At 40.9% G+C, this 21,759-nt stretch overlaps 1 protein-coding gene across 1 annotated transcript; it reads left to right on the forward strand.

The window, feature by feature from the left end:
- The first annotated feature begins 2,777 nt into the window (after window positions 1-2,777).
- Window positions 2,778-20,694, forward strand: LOC133367459 (vomeronasal type-2 receptor 26-like). Its single transcript, XM_061591561.1, has 5 exons — window positions 2,778-3,028; window positions 7,113-7,404; window positions 12,550-12,777; window positions 15,462-15,588; window positions 19,784-20,694. The coding sequence occupies exons 1-5, from the start codon at window positions 2,778-2,780 to the stop codon at window positions 20,692-20,694; spliced, it is 1,809 nt and encodes a 602-aa protein (XP_061447545.1).
- The last annotated feature ends 1,065 nt before the right edge of the window (window positions 20,695-21,759 follow it).

Below are 21,759 nucleotides of genomic sequence, written 5' to 3' on the forward strand. Positions count from 1 at the left end.
CAAATTATTCCCAGAGCAGAAAAGTCCTTGCCTGGCCAGTGGAGCCTTGCTCTTAAGTGTTGGTCACACATTACGTGTTTTGGTTTCATTGGAGATATGGTGTGGTTAAAGTTTTCATTCTATGAAGAGGAATTGTGATAGATGGAGTTCCTATGCTCTACTGAAGAGTTCTGTTTCACTGCTGACATCTCAGGATAATAAACATAATTTGAGAGAAATTCTTGCTACATGCAATTATGTATCTTCCAGACAGGGAGTATGAGAATAGACAATCTCCTGTATAAAGTTCTTGGCCAATTTTCAACCTAACAATTTATAATACTAAAGAGACTCCATCATTGTGTACTAGAGTTGCCAGTTCAGAAGCATCCCAAACCCTGAGATTTCAGGGGTGGGCACTAGTGATGTCAGGGGGGTGGGCCGGAGTGATGTCACAGGGGCAGGCCCGAGTGATGTCACAGGGGTGGGCCCAAGTGATGTCATTAAGCATGATACATTCAGCATCAATTACAGTTGCTTGGAGCATACAATTAAAATAAAAACATTTATCTGATTGGAAATTAAGATAGAAATCTTAGCTGAAAAATGGAGCCTGGGTAGGGAACATTTAATCTAGCCTACTTGCTTACAGTGATGGGCATGGCCAGAGGCAGAACATGGGTGGAGTAGCACATGTGACTCTTGCCTTTGTACAGTAGGTTACATTCAATCCATGCACAAATCAAAGGTGTCTACACAGCCATCTCTTCTTCTAGGCAACTATGAGGCATTATCAGACTTCAAGGCCACATTCCAGCCAGGTAGATGTGGTAGAGCAAGGCAATGAGGGCTGTGGTCTGAGGCAGGGTGGTGGCCTGAGGAGTGAATAGTGAGCCCTGGAGGTCTGTATTGCCCAGAGCTTAGAGAGCTGCATTTGGCTATTTGGCCTGGTGTCCCCTGGCCCCATGTTAGAGCCCTGAAAGGTTTGGAGACAAGGCTACCTGAAAGACCACATCCTGCCATATATACTGACATGAACCATAAGTTCCTCTTCAGAGGCCCTGCTCTGCTGAATGGACAACCTTTAGAGAGAGAGTCTTTTGAGTAGTGTTACCATGGCTATGGAATAGCTTTCCCAGTAAGGTATACATGATGGCATCATAGTGGTCTTTTCAGTGGTAATTTTAGGGGTGTGGGGAGTTCTCTACTGATACATTTTTAGTACTATTTTAGCTGCTGCTCCTGGTTTTTCCCCATTTGTAAGTTAGTTCTGCTTGTTTAAATTTGTATTCATCTAGGTAACTTACAAGGTAGGTATACATAGAAATATATATTAAGCAACTAAACTCATGAGGGCAAAAATCTTATCCCTATCTAGTTTCTTCACAGCATGCATATATCCAATACAGTTCTTTTTACCTGGCATCTGAAAGAAAATCTATCTAAGAATATCAAAGAAGGCAGCTGTCAATTTCCCTTTGGAAGACACACAAAAAAGCCCTGTTCCACTAGTAAGACTCCCACCTAACCACCATAGGAGAAGTCATCACCAAAGGAGGAGCCATTCAAAGCCTGGCTTCTGAAGATGTCCTATGTGGATGGGCAGGTTCATACTGGAAGGTATCTTAAGTGTATATGTGATTAGTCACACAAAAATATCCTAGAGATTAATACTTAGGAGGTGTTAGTCCTTTCAAAACCCATCTCCCAGGCTGTTTTAAGGTTTTATAGGCCAAAAACAATACTTTTTTGCCTGGAAACAAAGTGGGGGGCATTGGTGGCATTTCAACAACAATGAAATGCAAGGCCAGGAGGATCAAGGGTTGGCAGTATTGGGCAACTATCAAGGTTTATGCCCCAGAAGGGGACAGCGTTTGCAAGCTTGCAGAGAGGGATGGGATATGGTTTATTGTGTAGGCTACATGTTGTGGGGTATGGTCTGCTCTTGTAGTTTGACTATTTGACTGGTTAAACACACAACATTTCTCTTGCATGAATACATCATCACTGGAACAAACTGTCCATGTGTCCTACCTCACAGGGTTGTTATGAGATTACATCTAGAACAGAATCACCAGTCTCTTCTTGTGTGGAGGAATATTCCTGTGGGGCGGTGTATTTTTGAAGGAGGTTTCAGTTTTGGGCTGGTAGTGTGAAGGGTAGAATGATTTGGGGGTTCCAACGTGAGGTGAGTGTGAGGAAGTTGCAATGGGCTGGATATATATACATCCTGTAGGATGTATAGTCTCCCATAATGATTTCTGAGGTTTCCAACTATACCCATGGAGCTTATAACGTTGGTGAACTCTCAACATGGCTTGTGGGGGATTGCTGTGGGGGTACATATGTGGCTATGGGGTGACAGTTTCTTAGGCTTCCAAATCTGCCCATGGACCCAGAGCTCCAACACTCCTATAATACCCAGCATTCCTGTGCTGTACATTTCATTAGCAGGCATTGGCTATAACTATGAAAAATAAGTTTTTGTTGACTTTGCTGAGAGTTGAGAATCTTGGGAAAGAAAATTATCTACCCTGCAATTATCAAAATCACTGGTCTCATGTAATTGTAGTGGGATTTCACTGCTATCAGAAACAAAGAGACACAAATGAATCCATCTTGGAAGTTGCTGAAATGCTCTTCTCCATGCTTAAATATGAATTTCAAAACATCTCCTTGGAAAAGGTTTATCAAACATATATTTGAGATATGAATCAGTGAAACAACAATTTGTTTAAATCCCGTATAGGATTTTCAGGGTGGTTTTGGAGCTACTCCTGTTCTGTGCATTACCCACAATGAATGTGTCCAGTTGGGGTCAAGATCTGCTGGTAGCCAGAATGATGTCTTTGCTGCTGCTCCTTTTGCTACTTCAGCTGCCTCAGATTGTTAGCCAAAATGTGGACAACAGATCTGGTCAGCAACCAAAGGTTCGTAATGACTTGGGCATTCCAGAGAACATAGCTATTGGTGAATTTCTCTCTTTTTTAAACTATAAATTTAATGAGATCACATTTGATACAACACCAGATCCAGATACGAGAACTTTGTAAGTAAACATTTTATTTTATGAAAGGAGTCCAGAGGGCAGAATAAAAATTCCAGTTGAATGGCTGAGTGTGTATATAAAAAAATATTCATTACTCTTGGCTTAAAACTAACCAACCACACACAAAAAAAACTACTATGCAGAATTTGAGGAACTTTGATTTATGAATTTAAGTCCTTGGAAGTGAGATTACTGTTGCCCTCTTTGAATAAAAATCATGACTGAAGACATCAAACCCATTCATTCATTCATTATTTCTTTCTCCAGAATGGATTAGGTGTATGTGTTTTAGTAATTTGCTCAATATTAATCCTGCTTTCTTTCAAATGTAACAATTTCCTTGTGATGTAAGGTATGATAACATAGATTACATAGGAAGATGCCGTACGGAGTTAGGCAATCAGTTAATCTAGTTTTTATTGTCAAAAGTGACTGGCAGTAACTCAAGAGTTTCAGACAGGGAATATTTGCAGCTCTTCCTTTAGATGCCAGTATTGAACCTGGAACCTTCTGTATGAAAAGCAGATGTTCTATCACTGACCTACAGCTCTTCCTCAATAGGCAGTCAATTTCTAAGTTCTGATTTCATAACGTGATTATTTTTGAAGCCTACTATTCCACAGCAAAAATCCAACATCATAGCAACTAAGGTAATACTTTAGAGAGGTAGATAGACCATAACTCTTCTGTTTGACATCAATTTATGCTCAGTAGATAGACCAATGAGAGCCAGTGTGGTGTAGTGGTTAAGGTGTTGGACTATGACCTGGGAGACCAGGGTTCGAATCCTCACACAGCCATGAAGCTCACTGGGTGACCTTGGGCCAGTCACTGCCTCTCAGCCTCAGAGGGAGGCAATGGTAAAACCACCTCTGAATACCACTTACCATGGAAACCCTATTCATAGGGTCACCATAAGTCAGAATCGACTTGAAGGCAATCCATTTAATTTTTTCAAATAGAACAATACCCCTTCATTAAATATCTGGGTATTTTATTTCAAGAGTCCCTGTCATGAAAGATGCAGCTTAATGAAGCCCTACCAATTGTTCATTGATCAGTGGAGGTTATTATAAAATTCTTCTTTTCTAAGAGCAGCTAATCAATCGCCCCTGCACTAAAAAATACTTCAAGGCAAAGTAACTACACAGCTCCTGTATGGAGCTGAGATTTGTAAATGGAATGAGAAGATGCTGGGGGATTCCTGTTTGACCCCTTGGCCATTGACCTGTGCGGTCCCTCAGGGCTCAGTTTTATCCCCTATGCTATTTAACATCTACATGAAACCACTGGGAGAGGTTGTCCGGGGGTTTGGGGTTCGGTGCCATCAGTATGCTGATGACACCCAACTCTATGTCTCCTTTCCACCTAATTCCAAGGAAGCTGTCTCGGTTTTAAACCAGTGTCTGTCATCAGTGGTGGACTGGATGAGGGTGAACAAATTGAAGCTTAATCCAGACAAGACAGAGGTGCTCCTGGTCAGTCGTAAGGCGAATCAGGAAATAGGGATACAGCCTGTGCTGGATGGGGTTACACTCCCCCTGAAGACACAGGTTCGCAGTTTGGGTGTGCTCCTGGACTCAGCGTTAAATTTGGAGGCCCAGGTTTCTGCAGTGGCCAGGAGTGCTTTTGCACAATTAAGATTAGTGCGCCAACTGCGCCCGTTCCTTGAGCTGTCTGATCTGGCCACGGTGACACATGCCTTAGTTACATCCCGTTTAGATTACTGTAACGCGCTCTACATGGGGCTGCCTCTGAAGACTGTTCGGAAACTTCAGTTGGTACAACGTGCTGCAGCCAGAACGTTAACTGGGGCTGGTTACAGGGACCGTACTACCCCCCTGTTAAAAAAGCTCCACTGGTTGCCAGTCTGTTTCTGGACACAATTCAAAGTGCTGGTGTTGACCTATAAAGCCCTATATGGCTTAGGTCCAGGCTATTTATCAGACCGTATCTCCCTGTCTGACCCCCTCTTTGCAGTCCTTCCGCCGACAAGCAAAGACCTTCCTATTCCAACAAGCTTTTGGAGTTGAAGGCTAAGGATAGGGTGTGAAGGGTGCTGCATTGCTAATGTCTATTATATCATTTTTAAACTAGTTTGAACTTTTTTAGCTATATGTGTGTATGGTTTTAATATTGGAAATAGTTTAATCTTATTTTAATGTAGACTGTATGTTTTTAATTATATGTATTTTTTATCTGGAAGCCGCCATGAGTTCCAGTTTTGGAAAAATGGTGGGGTATAAATAAAGATAATAATAATAATAATAATAATAATAATAATAATAATAATAACTGCTCATCTGGAAATAAGTCCAGAATAACTTTCTAAAGAAAATTTTGGGTCTCCCCAGGGCAACCCAATGCACACTTAAGGTTGGAGATAGGGTTGCTTTCAATTACCATAAGAGTCCATCTGATATTGTTAAAAAAATTCAAGACACTTGATAGCTTCCCTGTAGATCACTCAGTTAAATCCTGTTATTGACACTACAGGAATGGGAACCAGTGAGCAAGCATGTTGCCCCATATCTTGAAAACGTATTTTGTCCTCGTCAGCAGATGTTAAGTCTTCGGACACAAATAAAATTTGTGACTAGCTCGTCATGCAGGACGCCAATCGAGATGTCAGCCTGGTTTTTCACTCAAGATTCTCCCTGTGGTACCCTTATTTTAAGAAAAATAAATTTATTTCACAATACTTAATTGGTGCACCTAACCAATGCACCATTAAGAAAGGTATTTACTAATTTATGTTTTAAAACCATGTTTTCTGTGTATGTTGAGGGTAGATTCTGTAAAGCCTCCATGAAGCCTCCTTGTGGTCAGGGTCAAGTGGAGAACATTCAACATTATGTCCTACAGTGCCCCTTGTATGAAGCAATAAAAGAAAGATTTCTGGGTGAGATGATTGTTAACTGATGGGTTCCGAAATGGAATGCATCAGTTACAGTATCTATTGGTGGATGCACTTCCTTACGTTAGTTATCAAGGGGCCATTTTTACTATTTTTATCTCTTAAAATTAGAAAGAGATCTGTACCAGCCAATCGTGCTAGGCGTCTGGTTAAATTGTAGTATTAGGGCAAACCTTATTATCTGGATTGCTTTTATTAGTGTTGTAACTACTATTTGAAGACCCTCCGTGGTGCAGAGTGGTAAGCGGCGGTAACGCAGCCGAAGCTCTGCTCACGGCCGGAGTTCGATTCCAACGGAAGGAGGAAGTCGAATCTCTGGTAAAAGGGGTCAAGGTCCACTCAGCCTTCCATCCATCCGTGGTTGGTAAAATGAGTACCCAGCAAATGCTGGGGGGTAAAGAAAGGCCAGGGAAGGAACTGGCAATCCCACCCCATATATACGGTCTGCCTAGTAAACGTCGCAAGACATCACCCTAATAGTCAGAAACGACTCGCACTGTAAGTGTGGGGACACCTTAACCTTTAACTACTATTTGGTATTTTGGATTTTACAGTTTTATTCATATTTTGTATTAATGCTTTTAATCTTATTGGATGTATGACATTTTAATGGTTTTTATGTAAGTTTTGACCTGTGGTTACAACATTAAACTAAACTTAGCTTGCCATGCTGCTTGAGGGATTTTCATTGTAGGGAGGATCCATCCATCAGGAGAGACTTCACTTGTAGTGCAAGGCAATATAGCTCAGCCACTGGTTTACTGTCCCAGGCATAAAGGAAGAAAGCTATAACTTGATAGCCAAGCCTTTTGTAGCGCAGCAAGTGGGTGAAAACATGTGTCTTTATTAATTCACTTATTTATAAATTAAATGGATAGACAGATAGATGCATAGGGAGAGAGAAAGAGAGCACAGAGACAGTTGAATGAATCACAGTCCTCAAAGAGCATGAAGCCTTAGTAAGAAAATTAAAGAACTGTGGAGGATGGAATATGAGAAAGAACCCTAATGAGGATCTGATATTTAAAAGTCTGAAGAAACATAACAGATATAACAAACGTTTATCCTGTGTAACTCCATGCCTTTAATTTCCAGAAGAGCTTCTAACAGTGATTTTAGTCCACTGTAAGTATATTACATCATTGACGTTTTGATATTTCATTGCAGCCTAGTGCCGAATTACTACCATCAATACCTTGTATTTACTTTTGCCATGAATGAGATCAACAAGAATGTCAACCTCTTACCCAACACAACCCTCTCTTCCATCTTCGCTCAAAATGCTGACAATGAAATGGGAAACTGTTCTGGGACTATGGAACTCCTTTTCCTAAGACAGGGGAACCCCGTCAACTATATGTGTGGCAATACATACAAGCTAATGACCATCATTGGTGGGCTGTCCTCTCATACCTCCAAGGAGATGCCCCACATCTTGAATATCTACAAGATGCCACAGGTGGGTCTGGATGCCTATATACATTGGTGTGAGCTAGTGAGGGAGCAAGAGGAACAGGCCTTGGGTGACCGGATCAGTTTCAGTTTCTTTCCATTTTTCTTTTTTCCTGTCTTAAGATTGGTTCTCCACATTGCCACAGCAGTTTGGCTTAAAAAATAAGGTCTCATGAAAATTCATTTGAGAGTTTACCCTTGTCCTCCCCTTTTTAAAACGTTTGTTGCTAAATGGCTCTGATCTTATTTATTTTATTTATTTATTGTACTTATATACCGCCCCATAGCTGAAGCTCTCTGAGCGGTTTACAGTAACTAAAAACATTAAAACAAATGTACAAATTTAAAAAACACATCTTTTAAAAACAATTTAAAACACAATTTAAAAATGTAAGACAATTTAAAACACATGCTAAAATGCCTGGGAGAAGAGGAAGATCTTAGCTTTGCACAGACCCTGTTAGGCCCTACATTTTGGGGAGAAATGCATGCATTGGAGCCTGGGTGTTGTGTACTGCTTCTTTAAGAGTCCAGTCCAGAAGGCCTCACCATTAAGCCTTTACAGCGGAAGCCTCTTTGAGTGGTTAGGGCAGCATAATCCTGAACTGGAGCAGTTAACTTGGGCTTGTGGCTTTTTTACCCTCCTCCATTCCAAGTTTTCTACTTGAGCTTTTCCAGTAAATTGTAAAAACACTGCCCATCACAGAAGCACACTTTGGAGAAGGGCACATCTCAGACTGCCTTCTATTAATTACAGGCTTAAGGCTCCTTGATCTGCTGCTCTTGAAGTCCTGGGAGCATGCCCTGCTGAATGCTGGACAGTGGGGCTAGAGTGTGCTGTAAACCCACTGGTGCCTCCCATCATGAACTTTATGATGATGGAGCTCTTTTGTGGTAGACAGGAAGTCTTTTGCTCACCATCATTACAGGTTTCCCTGCCTGAATTGTGACAGTTTTGCTCAGTTTGCTGCAGATCCTCAAGCTACGTTGAATAAATCTACCATACCAAAATACTAACTGTTGAGTCTTCATTCTGGGTGCATGGACAATAACTAGTCTGTTTAAAAAGAAAGAAATCAGGTTGCACAGGGAGATCGGAATAAATAAGCAAGACATGGATCCAAACTAGGGCCACTTTATTAAATATAAATGAATTTCTGATTTGCATAGGTGAAATTCAATGTGCAGGAAACAGTTAAAAAGTAACTATCTGGCTCCTAAGCCTGACATAATCTGGTTGAGTTTACACTGTAGGGAGGAAAAAGTTTAATTCTACCTCTCCCCTCATGCCACACAATTCAGGTGAGGTGGGAGGCCTTCCTGACCCACATCCCCCAGAACCCCACAACTCAGAGTGAGTGACACAATTTAGCTTCAAAGAGTCTTATGTGCAAGTCTCTGGAATCGCTATTCATCTGAAAAGTGCCTCAGGGTACTCATCACTCATAACCTATTTTTATTTTATTTATTAGATTTATATCCTGCCCTTCCTCCCAGTGGATGCCCAGGGTGGCAAACAAATGCACTACAAACACTCTGAAACATCATAAAAACAGACTTTAAAATATATTACAAAACATCCTTAAAAACACATTAAAACAAACCATCTTTAACATCTTTTTTTTAAAAAAGCTCTAAAAAAATCTTTAAAAGGAATTCCAACACAGACCTATTTCCTTTGTCTCTCATACCTGCCAAGTGACCACTCCAATTAACCTATTTATGCAGTCCCCACCACTAAATGCACCAAGCTTGCACAACAGTATGGAATAAGCAGAAAAATCTCTCCTACAGGTCAATCACAGATGAGGATGAAAAATTCCTATTTAGCCCCGACATCACAACCAGCTAATCTCAAAACTGCAGGGAAAAAGTGGGGAGAATGTGGGTGGGGCCATCTTTTATACCCCACACACTCCTCCCAGATCTTGGGAACCTTGCAATGTGGAGGTCAGAAATTAACTTCCTGGCCATCTTCCACCCAGACCTCTTTTGAGGCCGGAAAGAGGAGCAATATTCTTGATGCTCTTTTCATTTATATAATCCTGGGAGCTTTTTCCCTTTCTTGAATGTGGAAATGTGCATTTGTATATTACCTTTTAAAAGCATGCATGTAAAAGTGTGTGTCTATGTGCACACACTCACCCACGTGCACTCACACATTTAACTCATACCTCATTTCCTACTTATTCACTCCAAATCATCACCACACTGGGCTCTTCTGAGCAAATGTGCCCATTTGTTTGAATTCTTAAAGGAGTGGAAAAACTGCCAGGAATGGAACATTTCTAAAAGAGTATTAACATGGTTACAAAGCAGGTGAAGCTTGTCCTTTTTCTGCACTATTTCTCAGATCCAAATTCCCCTCTGCCAAAAGATCGTTTTGTGGGAGAAAAAGTGTATGTGGTGCTGATTCATTTGTTTGTACATTCAGTAATATTCAGTTCTATTATCATCAACATTATCATCACCACCACCACCATTTTTATTACCTGCGGTCCCAGGTTGGATCACAACAATATAATGCTCAATGTAAAAAAAGTTTACAATAAATTACAATCACTACTACAGACATTTGTGTGTGTGTGTGATATCTCAAGTGTCAAAGGCCAGGTTGAAGAGGTGTATCTTCAACATGGGGTGGAAGCTGTATAATAACGTGTCAAACACATCTCTGTGAGGAAGGAATTCCACAACGTGGGGGCTCCCATTGAGAATGCCCTCTCCGGACACCCCCACTAAAAAAAAACCCTCTGAAGGTGCTGGAACTACCAAGAGGGCTCCCTCTCCTCATCTCAACACCTGAAAAGGTCCATTGAAGTTAACGACGTGGCTAAGTTGGATTCATTAATTTCAACAGGTCTATTCTTGGTAGCACTTACTTGAATATATCCCTTAGTCTTTAGTTAGCCCATTTCTAATCTTGTACTGGAGAGCATATAGGTTCTGCAGTATTTTCTGGAGGATCAAATATACAATTATCTCAATCTCTTATTATTCTTGGCAATTGAAGCAAATAATTTAAACATCAGAATAACCGGAGATGATTGTTAGAACTAAAAAGATTATTGTCCTTCTCTTTAGCTCAGCTATGCTTCCTTTGACCCTACATTGAGTGATAAAACACAGTTCCCTTCTGTCTATCGGATGATCCCAAATGAAAGTCCTCAGTATGCTGGGATTGTGCAGCTCCTTCAGCATTTTGGATGGACCTGGATTGGCCTTATTGTTTCAGATGATGACAGTGGAGAAATGTTATTGAGAACACTCATTCCTTGCCTGATCCAGAACAATATTTGTTTTGCTTTAAAGGAAATTATTCCAGTGCTGAAAGAGCTCAGTAGAATAACAGTGCAAATTCACAAGAAAATAGAAAGAATAAGTTCCATTCTATCATCAACTGAAACGAATGTGATTCTTGTTCATGGGGATTCACAATCTATGGAGGGCTTACGATTTGTCCTATTCTCACATGAATATACTGAAATGAAAGCAATAGAGAAGGTTTGGATCATAACAGCTTGGTGGGATTTTTCATTTGCATTCCGCAGTAGTGCATTCACACCAAAATCCTTCAATGGTTCCTTGGCCTTCGCACTCCACACAAAGTATGTTGCAGAATATGAAGAGTTCCTTGAGACTTTAAATCCTAATCAATCTATGCTTTATTTCATCCATGGGTTCTGGTCCAATTTATTTGTGTGCTCATTCCCAGCATACAACATTTACACACGAGGTGCGGGAAACTGTACTGGGGAAGAGCCACTGAGGAGCCGTCCTAGTGTTGTGTTTGAAATGGGAATGTCTGGTCAGAGCTACAGTATCTACAATGCTGTCTATGCTGTAGCACATGCTCTCCATGCCATATTCTCATCAAGATCTAAGCAGAAGGCAATGGGAGACGGAGCCAGATGGAAACATTGGACCATTTACCCATGGCAGGTAGGATTCTCATGTCTCTTTCTACAATACAGTATGGACATAAATGCTTTTTACAGGATGGATTCATGTCTTTTATTTCAGTGCAGCAAACTATTGAATTTGAAAGGAGCAAGACAATTATATTTAGCTTGCCTTGTATCACTCCCTTGTTTTGTGATGGACTGTTTATTTTGAAATAGTTTACCCCAGAGTTCACCAAGCTGGCGGTCTCCAGATAATGTTGATCATAGATGGATCTAGGGAGTGCTTAGTGCCTCATTATGGGAGGGAGTTACACCCACTGCCTTGATAAAGGTAACAAGCTTCTTGAAGAGGCCCTCCCTAGATTCAGAAGTTTTAGAAAACTATCATCTGGGCTCTACTATTCCCTCCTTGGGTAATGTGATTGGCCAGCCAGCCAGCTACAGGTTGCTTGGAGGAAGCAGATTATTGAGGCCCATTTCAGTCTGGCTTCAGGTCTGGATCTGGTACTGAAACAGCCTATAACATATTTCAAGGATTCAAGCACGGTTTATTGGCCCTCATCTAGTCCACTACAGTGTTCAGACACCAGTCCAGAGCATTCACAGCTTCTCCTGATTCAGATGATATGGGGGGAAAGAGCTGTGTGTCACCAGCATACTGATGACACTTTGCTCAGAAACACCTAATGCCCACTCTCAACAGGACTGGGAAGTGAATAGTACCTGGCAGGATCCCATAGCACAAGTGCCAGGGGGCTAAGGAACACTCATCCAATGGATATGGCCCTGACGTTAGGAGTGGAACCGCTGCAATACAGTAGCTGTGATGCCCATCTCACTGAGTGGGTCCAGCAGGATACAAAGAAAAGAGTTTGACAAATCCAACTTTTTAAATCTTTGTAAAACCCAATGTAGTTTTTAAAGCATCAAAGTGTACTGAGTAAGCTGTTGAGTACACCAAACTGCTACTCCCAAGTGGATTTTTTTTTTTTTTAAGGAGCCAATCTGTTGCTCCTACTGGTGCATCCATGCAATCACGACCTCACTGATACCCTTCCCACTCCCTGCCCTACCAGCAAACCAATAAAGGTAAGCTGCAGCATTGCTGGTGTTGGAAGAGAACCTTTCATTTTCATATGAAATTGGAGGTGGGGAACATTTACTGTTCAATAGCAAAATCCTGGGAAATCACAGTACCCCTTTCCCACCACAGGCTTCAGTTCATGTTCTTTCCTTCTCCAATCTAGCTTCACTCCTTCCTGAAGCACATCCGCTTCAACAACAGTGCTGGGGAAGAAATATTTTTTGATAAAAATGGAGAGTTGACAACTGGATATGATATTATCAACACAGTCACATTCCCTAATTGGTCCATCCATAAAGTCTTGATTGGACGGTTGGACCCACAGGCTCCTGAAGGGGAAAAAATCACTATTAATGGAAGTGCTGTTGTGTGGAATCACAAATTTAACCAGGTGGGAAGGACTATTATTTTGAGATCTTTCAGTTTATGGATGGCTCTGAAGGCCAATTTCTGCCCTGCTCGAGCTCCACACAGAGTGTGGTAAACCCTGCCCTGTTCTGTGCAGATGTTTTAGGAGGAATTTGTACAAATTCTAAACACATACACACACTTTTTAAAAAGTTAAAAATAACACAAGGTGGTGTGAGGGATGCTTCTCTGTCTTGCTTTTGCAAGTTTCCCTGGGCAGAATCCATAATGGAATCATGAAATCAGTGGCAGCTTGTATCATTTTGACTTGGTAGGTCTGTCATTTTTAACCATGCTGTTTTCATCACAATTGGATTTATACAGCACTTATTCAGGAAAGTGTGTCATTACACATGTGGAGAATGCCACTGTCTCCTCGCTAAAATATATATAAATTCTTTGCACATCTGTAAATATTGGAAAACCTTCCATGTCAGAAGACCAAGTATGATTTTCAGACAATACTGACTCCAAAACTCTTATTTAGACATTATCCCATGCCACATGACATAATTTTTGAATTCATATATTGATTACATCTACACAACCATTACCAAAAAAACTAAACACACACAAAAATTGTGAAGAACACTTGCTTCCAGTTGCATGCAGTTTTACTCTCCCCCCCAAAATTATCTAGAACACCTTTTTCTCTATATTAAAAAGAAAAAAAAGTATTCCAACCAATAGACAAAAAATAAAATGTTTAATTTGAGCCAAGGCACATCAGAGCACAAGCAGAATGTATTTGCAATGCACTGCTCAGTCCCAAAAATGTAAAGTAATAATCTCTGCTCATGTGCAAAGTACATCACACCAGATTAATCTTAATAAACTTCTATTAGGTCTTTGATTAGGGAGAATATCTTCCAGGTTGGGGGAAGGATATAGAATCTGGCAACAGGCATAATTTTTCATTTTAGAAATCACTGACAAAACTCACAAAAAACAAGTTAGAAGTAAAAACACCAGCATCTTCCTCCATTCCTATGCACTGAAAACATTCTGAACTCTTGGAGGGACTTGTTAGAAGACAATCCACACACTTTTTCTGGAAATACTCTGGCACTGAAAGTGACTCAGATCAATTTGCCCTGCTCTACTCACCTTTAATGGGTGAAGGCAGGGAAATGATTAATATAGAGTTTGTTGCAATACATAGGCCACATTCACACTGCATCTTTATTCCACTATTATTCCACTATTATTCCACTTTAAACCGTCATGGCTTCCCCCAAAGTACCCTGGGAAGTATAGTTTGTGAAGGGTGCTGAGAGCTGTTAGGAGACTCCTATTCTCACAGAGCTACAATTGCCATAATGGTTTAATAGTCAGTCCCTCTTCCCAGAGAACTTTGGGAATTATAGTATGAGGGGAATAGGTATCTCCTCTCAGCACCCTTCACTTCTTGACCAGCCTCCACTATCTATAATATTTAAACTTCTAACGTTGGATGAGTAGTATATGTTTCTGTTTTAAAATGGACCACCCATGGTAAACAAGCTTCATTCAGGTGATCCTTGGCATGTCCACATTAATATATTTAATTTTAACTGTGTTAATTGCTTCTTTTATTATATTGTATTGCAGTAAGGACTGCAAACTGTAGTACAATAAAATACAATATATGAGAAATAAAGAAACGAGAAAAGTACTATTAAAAGCATGCAGCATCTAGCACTACACATTAATCACATTGGAATGTTGCTACAATAGGCAGAAAAAATCATTATGTGGTCCACCAAGATCATCAGCAATTTTCAAATGGCCCATGGGAATGGGGGAAAGGTTTGAGAATCACAGGTCTAGACAATGCATAATTTATATGAAAAGAAGAAAATGCCATCTATTCTTTGCTTCCTTTCTTTCCTTTCACTCTCACCTCTACAGCATAGCATCCCTTCCTTATGAGTTATGAGCCCAGAATAATCATAGAGAGGAGAGGAGAATGTGTGTGAGAGAGACAGAGAGCGCATGCGCGCACGCAAGAGAGCAAGGAATAATTATGGAACATCTTTGGTATGACTGGGGGATTCAAGGAAATGAGCCAGGGATTGGTTCTGGATGTGTAATTATGTATAATGGATGAAATTCAATATTATAGACATGAGAAATCAGTTCATCTGGACCTTGGATGTGGACTAGAATTCGACAACTGGGTTAGAGCTCCCCTACCCCCAGTGGTCTATTTTCACAGAGGGTCCCACCCTCTTGCCAATCACCTGACAGCACTATGCCATCAGGTGATACATGTATCCTCTGAGTGCAGCTTGAGCTGTGCAATGGAACATTAGGAACTCTGTAGTATAACTGCGCCTTAGGTGGGGGTGGGTGGATTTGAAGTTACCGCCAGTCAGCTGATCAATGCTAACTTTAGGCTCTGCTTTCAAACACTGATTTGAAGTTTCCAAGTGGACCCAATCCCAGTTGAAATTACATTTATCAACAAAGTGGAAAGTTGAATACAAGCCCTAATTGTATTCTTTGCAGCCACATCTTTATCTAACCCACACCTGATGCTGTATATGTAGGATGGGCGGACATGATTTGGAGAAAATCCCACAGTAATCCAAATTAGGGCTCCTGCGAGGCTTAGGTAGGCTTGTGGGTTGAAAGTTCTCCACCACTGGTCTATACCCTAAATCTTTCTTTTCTGGGTATAAATAGATCCTACCGAAATCCACATGTGTTGAAAGTTGCCATCCTGGACAAAGCATGATCATGCGACAGGGGGAACAGATTTGTTGTTATGATTGTTCTCGGTGCTCTGAAGGAATGATTTCAAACCTGATGGGTAAGTAAAGATGAAAGGGTTACATTGGGATGATGTTCCAGATGTCAGGAAAATAAAGTTCCTCAAAGGGCTGGTTCACACAAGCATATCCATCACATTTTGTCTTAGATGTGTAAATGAGCCATTGTAGATATAAGACTGTAGAAAGAATTTTGGTATCACTTCAGATATAATTATTTCCATAGTATCTGTTCACACATTTAGCTATTTGTACTCAATTCTACAATGATCAGGGGCATTGGATTTTTCTCTCACAAATACTGTAGATACTTTAAGTATTGGTTTTTACTTTGACTTGTTTCTCAGAAAACATTATGAATCAATTTGAAAATAAAAATATGAACAAGCAAAAAAGTAGATAAACTATTCCAAATCCAATACTAATGCAGATTTCAATAAAACAAATAAACAAAGAAAAGGCTTGTTGGAAAAGAGGGTGTCCAATCATAACAGAGATGATGCTGTCTGATATGTAATGAGAAGAAATTCCAAAGAGAAGGTGTTGCCATGCTAAAGCAGAGCTTGGAAAAGTTACTTTTTTGAACTACAACTCCCATCAGCCCCAGCCAGCATGGCCACTGGATTGGGCTGATGGGAGTTGTAGTTCAAAACAGTAACTTTTCCAAGCTCTGCGCTAAAGTCCTATATTGTGTGGAACAAATTGCTTGCTAATGAGATGGCATCTGCAGGAGGCCCTCTTTTGTAGAGCACAGTGGTCAGCTGGATATAGAAGGTGTGAAACAATCGTGCTCCCAAACTGTACAGGGACGTGTTTATCAGTCCCACTGCCTTGAACAAGTAGCTAATTAGCAACTGGTGACATTTTTAGCAGTGGCGAAACATGATGATGATAATATTCTGCCCCAATCAGCAGTCAAGGTATTGAATTTTGCACTAGCTGAAGATTCTGGCCAATGTCTGTAGCCCCACATCAGGAAAGGGTGACAAATTTGATTCAGTTGGCATTTCAAGCCAAATTTATCAAATCTTACTCTCCGAATCAATAAGAGAACCTAAACGCAGCCATTCTTTGAAATTTGCTCTTTTTCTAATTTTGCATTGCTGTTCTCCAACTAATGTTTACCCTCCCCCCCAAAAATAAGCATATGTTAGGGGAAGGTGTGCATAAAAATGAATATGATTGAAAATAGCATACGAACTTACATTATATAACATGAAAATGGTTGCAAAAATTGGTGCATTGGTCAAAACGTCCTACAAAAATATATGTTTATCAGGAGAAATTAGCACTAAAGTACTGGAGAATTTTCATGAGATTTTTTTTTTTAAAAAAATGCAAATTGCTGCAGAAATGTGGAGAACTGGATTTAAGATTGGGAAAATGAGAAACTGGGAGAACCAAAATTGAAAGACCTTTCCATCCCTACCCCACATAGATTGAATTGCAGTAATCCAATCTGGAAGTTACTGGAATATGAATGGCAATGGTTGGGCCATCCCAGTCAAGAAGTAGTTGTTTTCTTTTTGGTTACTAGTTTCCCTTGGTAAGACAACTTACCCACTGTGGCCACCTAGGCCTCTAGTGACAGAGATAGATCCAGAAGGCTGAACTTACAGATGCGAGTCTTATTCATCCTCTGTTTCCCTTTCCCTTCCTTTAAATATAAGCTACACTAGATCTTTTAGGTTCAAATAGAGCTGTTTCTGTGGTCATTACAGAACTGACTTGACATACCATAGTACACCACATTCAAGCAATGCACTGTTGAGTGGTCTTCTATACACACATCTCTCCATCCAGGCATATAAGAAGCCTCATCACAGTTCAAGAACATGTTCTTGTTTTTGAGGCTGGATATTCTGCTCTAATGTATTGGTGTAGGGATTTCCTTTTTAATGGCTTTATGCTTTATTTTCTACTACAATTATTATCACTTCTTTTTGGAGACTGTTCAGAAAAATGTATGTTAGTAGTAATGTGTGGCAAAAGAAATGCAAGAAGACAATAAGGGATGCTAAAAAAGAACTTGAGGAGCACATTGCTAAAAACATAAAAACCAACAACAAAAAATTCTATAAATACATTCAAAGCAGGAGAACATCTAGGGAGGCGATTGGACCCTTGGATGATAAGGGAGTCAAAGGTGTACTAAAGAATGATAAGGAGATTGCAGAGAAGCTAAATGAATTCTTTGCATCTGTCTTCACAGTGGAAGATATAGGGCAGATCCCTGAACCTGAACTAACATTTGCAGGAAGGGATTCTGAGGAACTGAGACAAATAGTGGTAACGAGAGAGGAAGTTCTAAGCTTAATGGACAATATAAAAACTGACAAATCACCGGGCCTGGATGGCATCCACCCGAGAGTTCTCAAAGAACTCAAATGAGAAATTGCTGATCTGCTAACTAAAATATGTAACTTTTCCCTCGGGTCCTCCTCCGTGCCTGAGGACTGGAAAGTGGCAAATGTAACGCCAATCTTCAAAAAGGGATCCAGAGGGGATCCCGGAAATTACAGGCCAGTTAGCTTAACTTCTGTCCCTGGAAAACTGGTAGAAAGTATTATTAAAGCTAGATTAACTAAGCACATAGAAGAACAAGCCTTGCTGAAGCAGAGCCAGCATGGCTTCTTCAAAGGAAAGTCCTGTCTCAGTAACCTATTAGAATTCTTTGAGAGTGTCAACAAGCATATAGATAGAGGTGATCCAGTGGACATAGTGTACTTAGACTTTCAAAAAGCGTTTGACAAGGTACCTCACCAAAGACTTCTGAGGAAGCTTAGCAGTCATGGAATAAGAGGAGAGGTCCTCTTGTGGATAAGGAATTGGTTAAGAAGCAGAAAGCAGAGAGTAGGAATAAACGAACAGTTCTCCCAATGGAGGTCTGTAGAAAGTGGAGTCCCTCAAGGATCGGTATTGGGACCTGTACTTTTCAACTTGTTCATTAATGACCTAGAATTAGGAGTGAGCAGTGAAGTGGCCAAGTTTGCTGATGACACTAAATTGTTCAGGGTTGTTAAAACAAAAAGGGATTGTGAAGAGCTCCAAAAAGATCTCTCCAAACTGAGTGAATGGGCGGAAAAATGGCAAATGCAATTCAATATAAACAAGTGTAAAATTATGCATATTGGAGCAAAAAATCTTAATTTCACATATACGCTCATGGGGTCTGAACTGGCGGTGACCGACCAGGAGAGAGACCTCGGGGTTGTAGTGGACAGCACGATGAAAATGTCGACCCAGTGTGCGGCAGCTGTGAAAAAGGCAAATTCCATGCTAGCAATAATTAGGAAAGGTATTGAAAATAAAACAGCCGATATCATAATGCCGTTGTATAAATCTATGGTGCGGCCGCATTTGGAATACTGTGTACAGTTCTGGTCGCCTCATCTCAAAAAGGATATTCTAGAGTTGGAAAAGGTTCAGAAGAGGGCAACCAGAATGATCAAGGGGATGGAGCGACTCCCTTACGAGGAAAGGTTGCAGCATTTGGGGCTTTTTAGTTTAGAGAAAAGGCGGGTCAGAGGAGACATGATAGAAGTGTATAAAATTATGCATGGCATTGAGAAAGTGGATAGAGAAAAGTTCTTCTCCCTCTCTCATAATACTAGAACTCATGGACATTCAAAGAAGCTGAATGTTGGAAGATTCAGGACAGACAAAAGGAAGTACTTCTTTACTCAGCGCATAGTTAAACTATGGAATTTGCTCCCACAAGATGCAGTAATGGCCACCAGCTTGGACGGCTTTAAAAGAAGATTAGACAAATTCATGGAGGACAGGGCTATCAATGGCTACTAGCCGTGATGGCTGTGCTGTGCCACCCTAGTCAGAGGCAGCATGCTTCTGAAAACCAGTTGCCGGAAGCCTCAGGAGGGGAGAGTGTTCTTGCACTCGGGTCCTGCTTGCAGGCTTCCCCCAGGCAACTGGTTGGCCACTGTGAGAACAGGATGCTGGACTAGATGGGCCACTGGCCTCATCCAGCAGGCTCTTCTTATGTTCTTATGTTCTTAAGTTTCTAAATATGAACACCAAATTAACTGAATCATCATGCATGATTATCATCTCTCTGCTTTAACACAAAGGTCTATATTTATTATATCATACCTGTTTTTCAAAAATGAAATGAAGGGATTTAATTCTTCTTCTCCAAGAGAAATGAGACCAAATCCACATGTCATGCCACAATATAAAATGTTTGATGCTATCTAACTATTGAAACATATCTTTCAGATGCAGACCATTGCAACAAGTGCCCTGAGGATCAGCATCCAAACAAGAACCACAACCACTGCATCCCTAAAGCTATAATCTATTTATCATATAGTGAGCCCTTGGGGATCATTCTGACTTCATTTGCTCTTTCTATTTCTCTGGTCACCGTTGTGGTAATGTGGATCTTCATTCAACATCGGAATACTCCCATTGTCAAGGCCAACAACTGGACCATTACCTGCACCCTCTTTATTTCCATATTGCTTTGCTTTCTGTGCTCTTTCTTATTCATTGGGAAGCCTGGGAAGGTAACCTGCCTTTTCCGTCAATCAGTGTTTGGAATCATCTTCTCCCTTGTTGTTGCTTGTGTGCTGGCTAAAACAATTACTGTGGTTCTTGCTTTTATGGCCACCAAGCCAGGAAACAAGATGAGGAAATGGCTAGGGAAGAGGCTGGCAGTGTCCATCATCATTCTCTGTACTCTTATTCAAACCAGCATCTGTGCAGTGTGGCTGGCAACCTCTCCTCCCTTCCCAGAATTTGACATGCATTCTCAATTCAGTGAAATTATAGCACAGTGTAATGAAGGCTCAGACTTCATGTTCTACATTGTCCTGAGCTACATGGGGCTTTTAGCCATCATCAGCTTCACTGTGGCTTTCTTTGCCAGGAAGTTGCCTGATACTTTTAATGAAGCCAAGCTCATCACCTTCAGTATGTTGGTTTTCTGCACTGTTTGGTTATCTTTTGTCCCAACTTACTTGAGCACGAAAGGAAAATACATGGTGGCTGTGGAGATCTTCTCCATCTTGGCCTCTAGTGCTGGATTGCTGGGTTGCATTTTCCTTCCCAAATTCTATATTATTGTCCTGAGGCCAGAGATGAACACCAGGGATCAATTAGTAAGGAAAAAGATCACTGATCACTGAGTGAGATTTTTCTTGTAACATATTTTCTACTGACTTCCCATGTTGCTTTGTCTTTTTAAAAAAGCTAAACAGATAATGTACTGTCTTCTTTTGTGCCTCCAATGTCCTTAGAAGGATATAAAATTTCTAGCTAGCCTGATATTGTAGTCCCCTGCTACCTGATGGTTTGCTTATAACTAGAGTTGCCATGTTCTTGGCCTGAGACTGATCCTGTATCTTTAGGAGAAGAGAAAATCAGCCAAGTGCAGGTGTTCTTGCAACATTGTAATGGGGAAAAAAATCACAAGGTGGAATTCTCCCCCCCCCGCACAACTTTTAAATATACAGAAGACCTCTTGGTTACCAGGCCCGGCCTCCAAGAGGTCTTCTGTATCTTTAAAAGTTGTGCAGGTGGAAGGGAGAATTCCACCTTGTGGTTGTTCCTATTACAGGGTTGCAAGAGCACCTGCACTTGGCTGACTTTCTCTTCTCCTAAAGAAGGATCAGTCTCAGGGATTGAACCTGGCAACCCTAGTTATAGAGGAGGTTGGGGTGCAATGACCCATGAAAGCCATACCACTCTCAGTGGTAGAGTATCTGCCTTGCATGCAAAAGGTCCTGGGTTCAATCCCTTGCATCTTCAGGTAGAGCTTGGAGAGACTCCCTACTAAAAACCCTGCCAGTCTGTTCAGTCAGTACTGAGCTAGATGGAACAATGGTCTGACTCACTATAGGGCAGCTTCCTTTGGCCCTATGGCCCTAGATCCCCCTGCTGTGCCTCACTATCAACTGACATATTTTCAGCAAGAGTCAGAGCCTCTCATGCATTTGGCACCCAGTTGTTCACAGTGACATAAACAGCTCCATGGATTATGTTATCAATGATGAAAATCCCAGTTGTCTCAGTTCAATCCCTGGCCTTTTCAGGGAGAGACCCCTTTCTGAAACCTTGGTTTTGCTGCCAGTGAATGTATGTCTAAGTATATGTGTGCAGCTGTGTTGAGTTGAGAGGGCTGTAAGTATGGTGCAGAGAATGTACGAGAGGTTGGTGTTAAGTGTGGGACAAGGCATGTCTGCTTTTCAGGG

This window comes from Rhineura floridana, chromosome 11 (genome assembly GCF_030035675.1).
Source record: "Rhineura floridana isolate rRhiFlo1 chromosome 11, rRhiFlo1.hap2, whole genome shotgun sequence".
NCBI lineage: Eukaryota > Metazoa > Chordata > Lepidosauria > Squamata > Rhineuridae > Rhineura > Rhineura floridana.

Excerpts from the sequence above, each read along its gene's own strand:
- LOC133367459 (XM_061591561.1), top strand. The coding sequence starts at position 2,778 with ATGAATGTGTCCAGTTGGGGTCAAGATCTGCTGGTAGCCAGAATGATG. Across the intron at positions 3,029-7,112 it reads GATCCAGATACGAGAACTTT|CCTAGTGCCGAATTACTACC; the intron begins GTAAGTAAACAT and ends ATTTCATTGCAG. Across the intron at positions 7,405-12,549 it reads ATATCTACAAGATGCCACAG|CTTCACTCCTTCCTGAAGCA; the intron begins GTGGGTCTGGAT and ends TCTCCAATCTAG.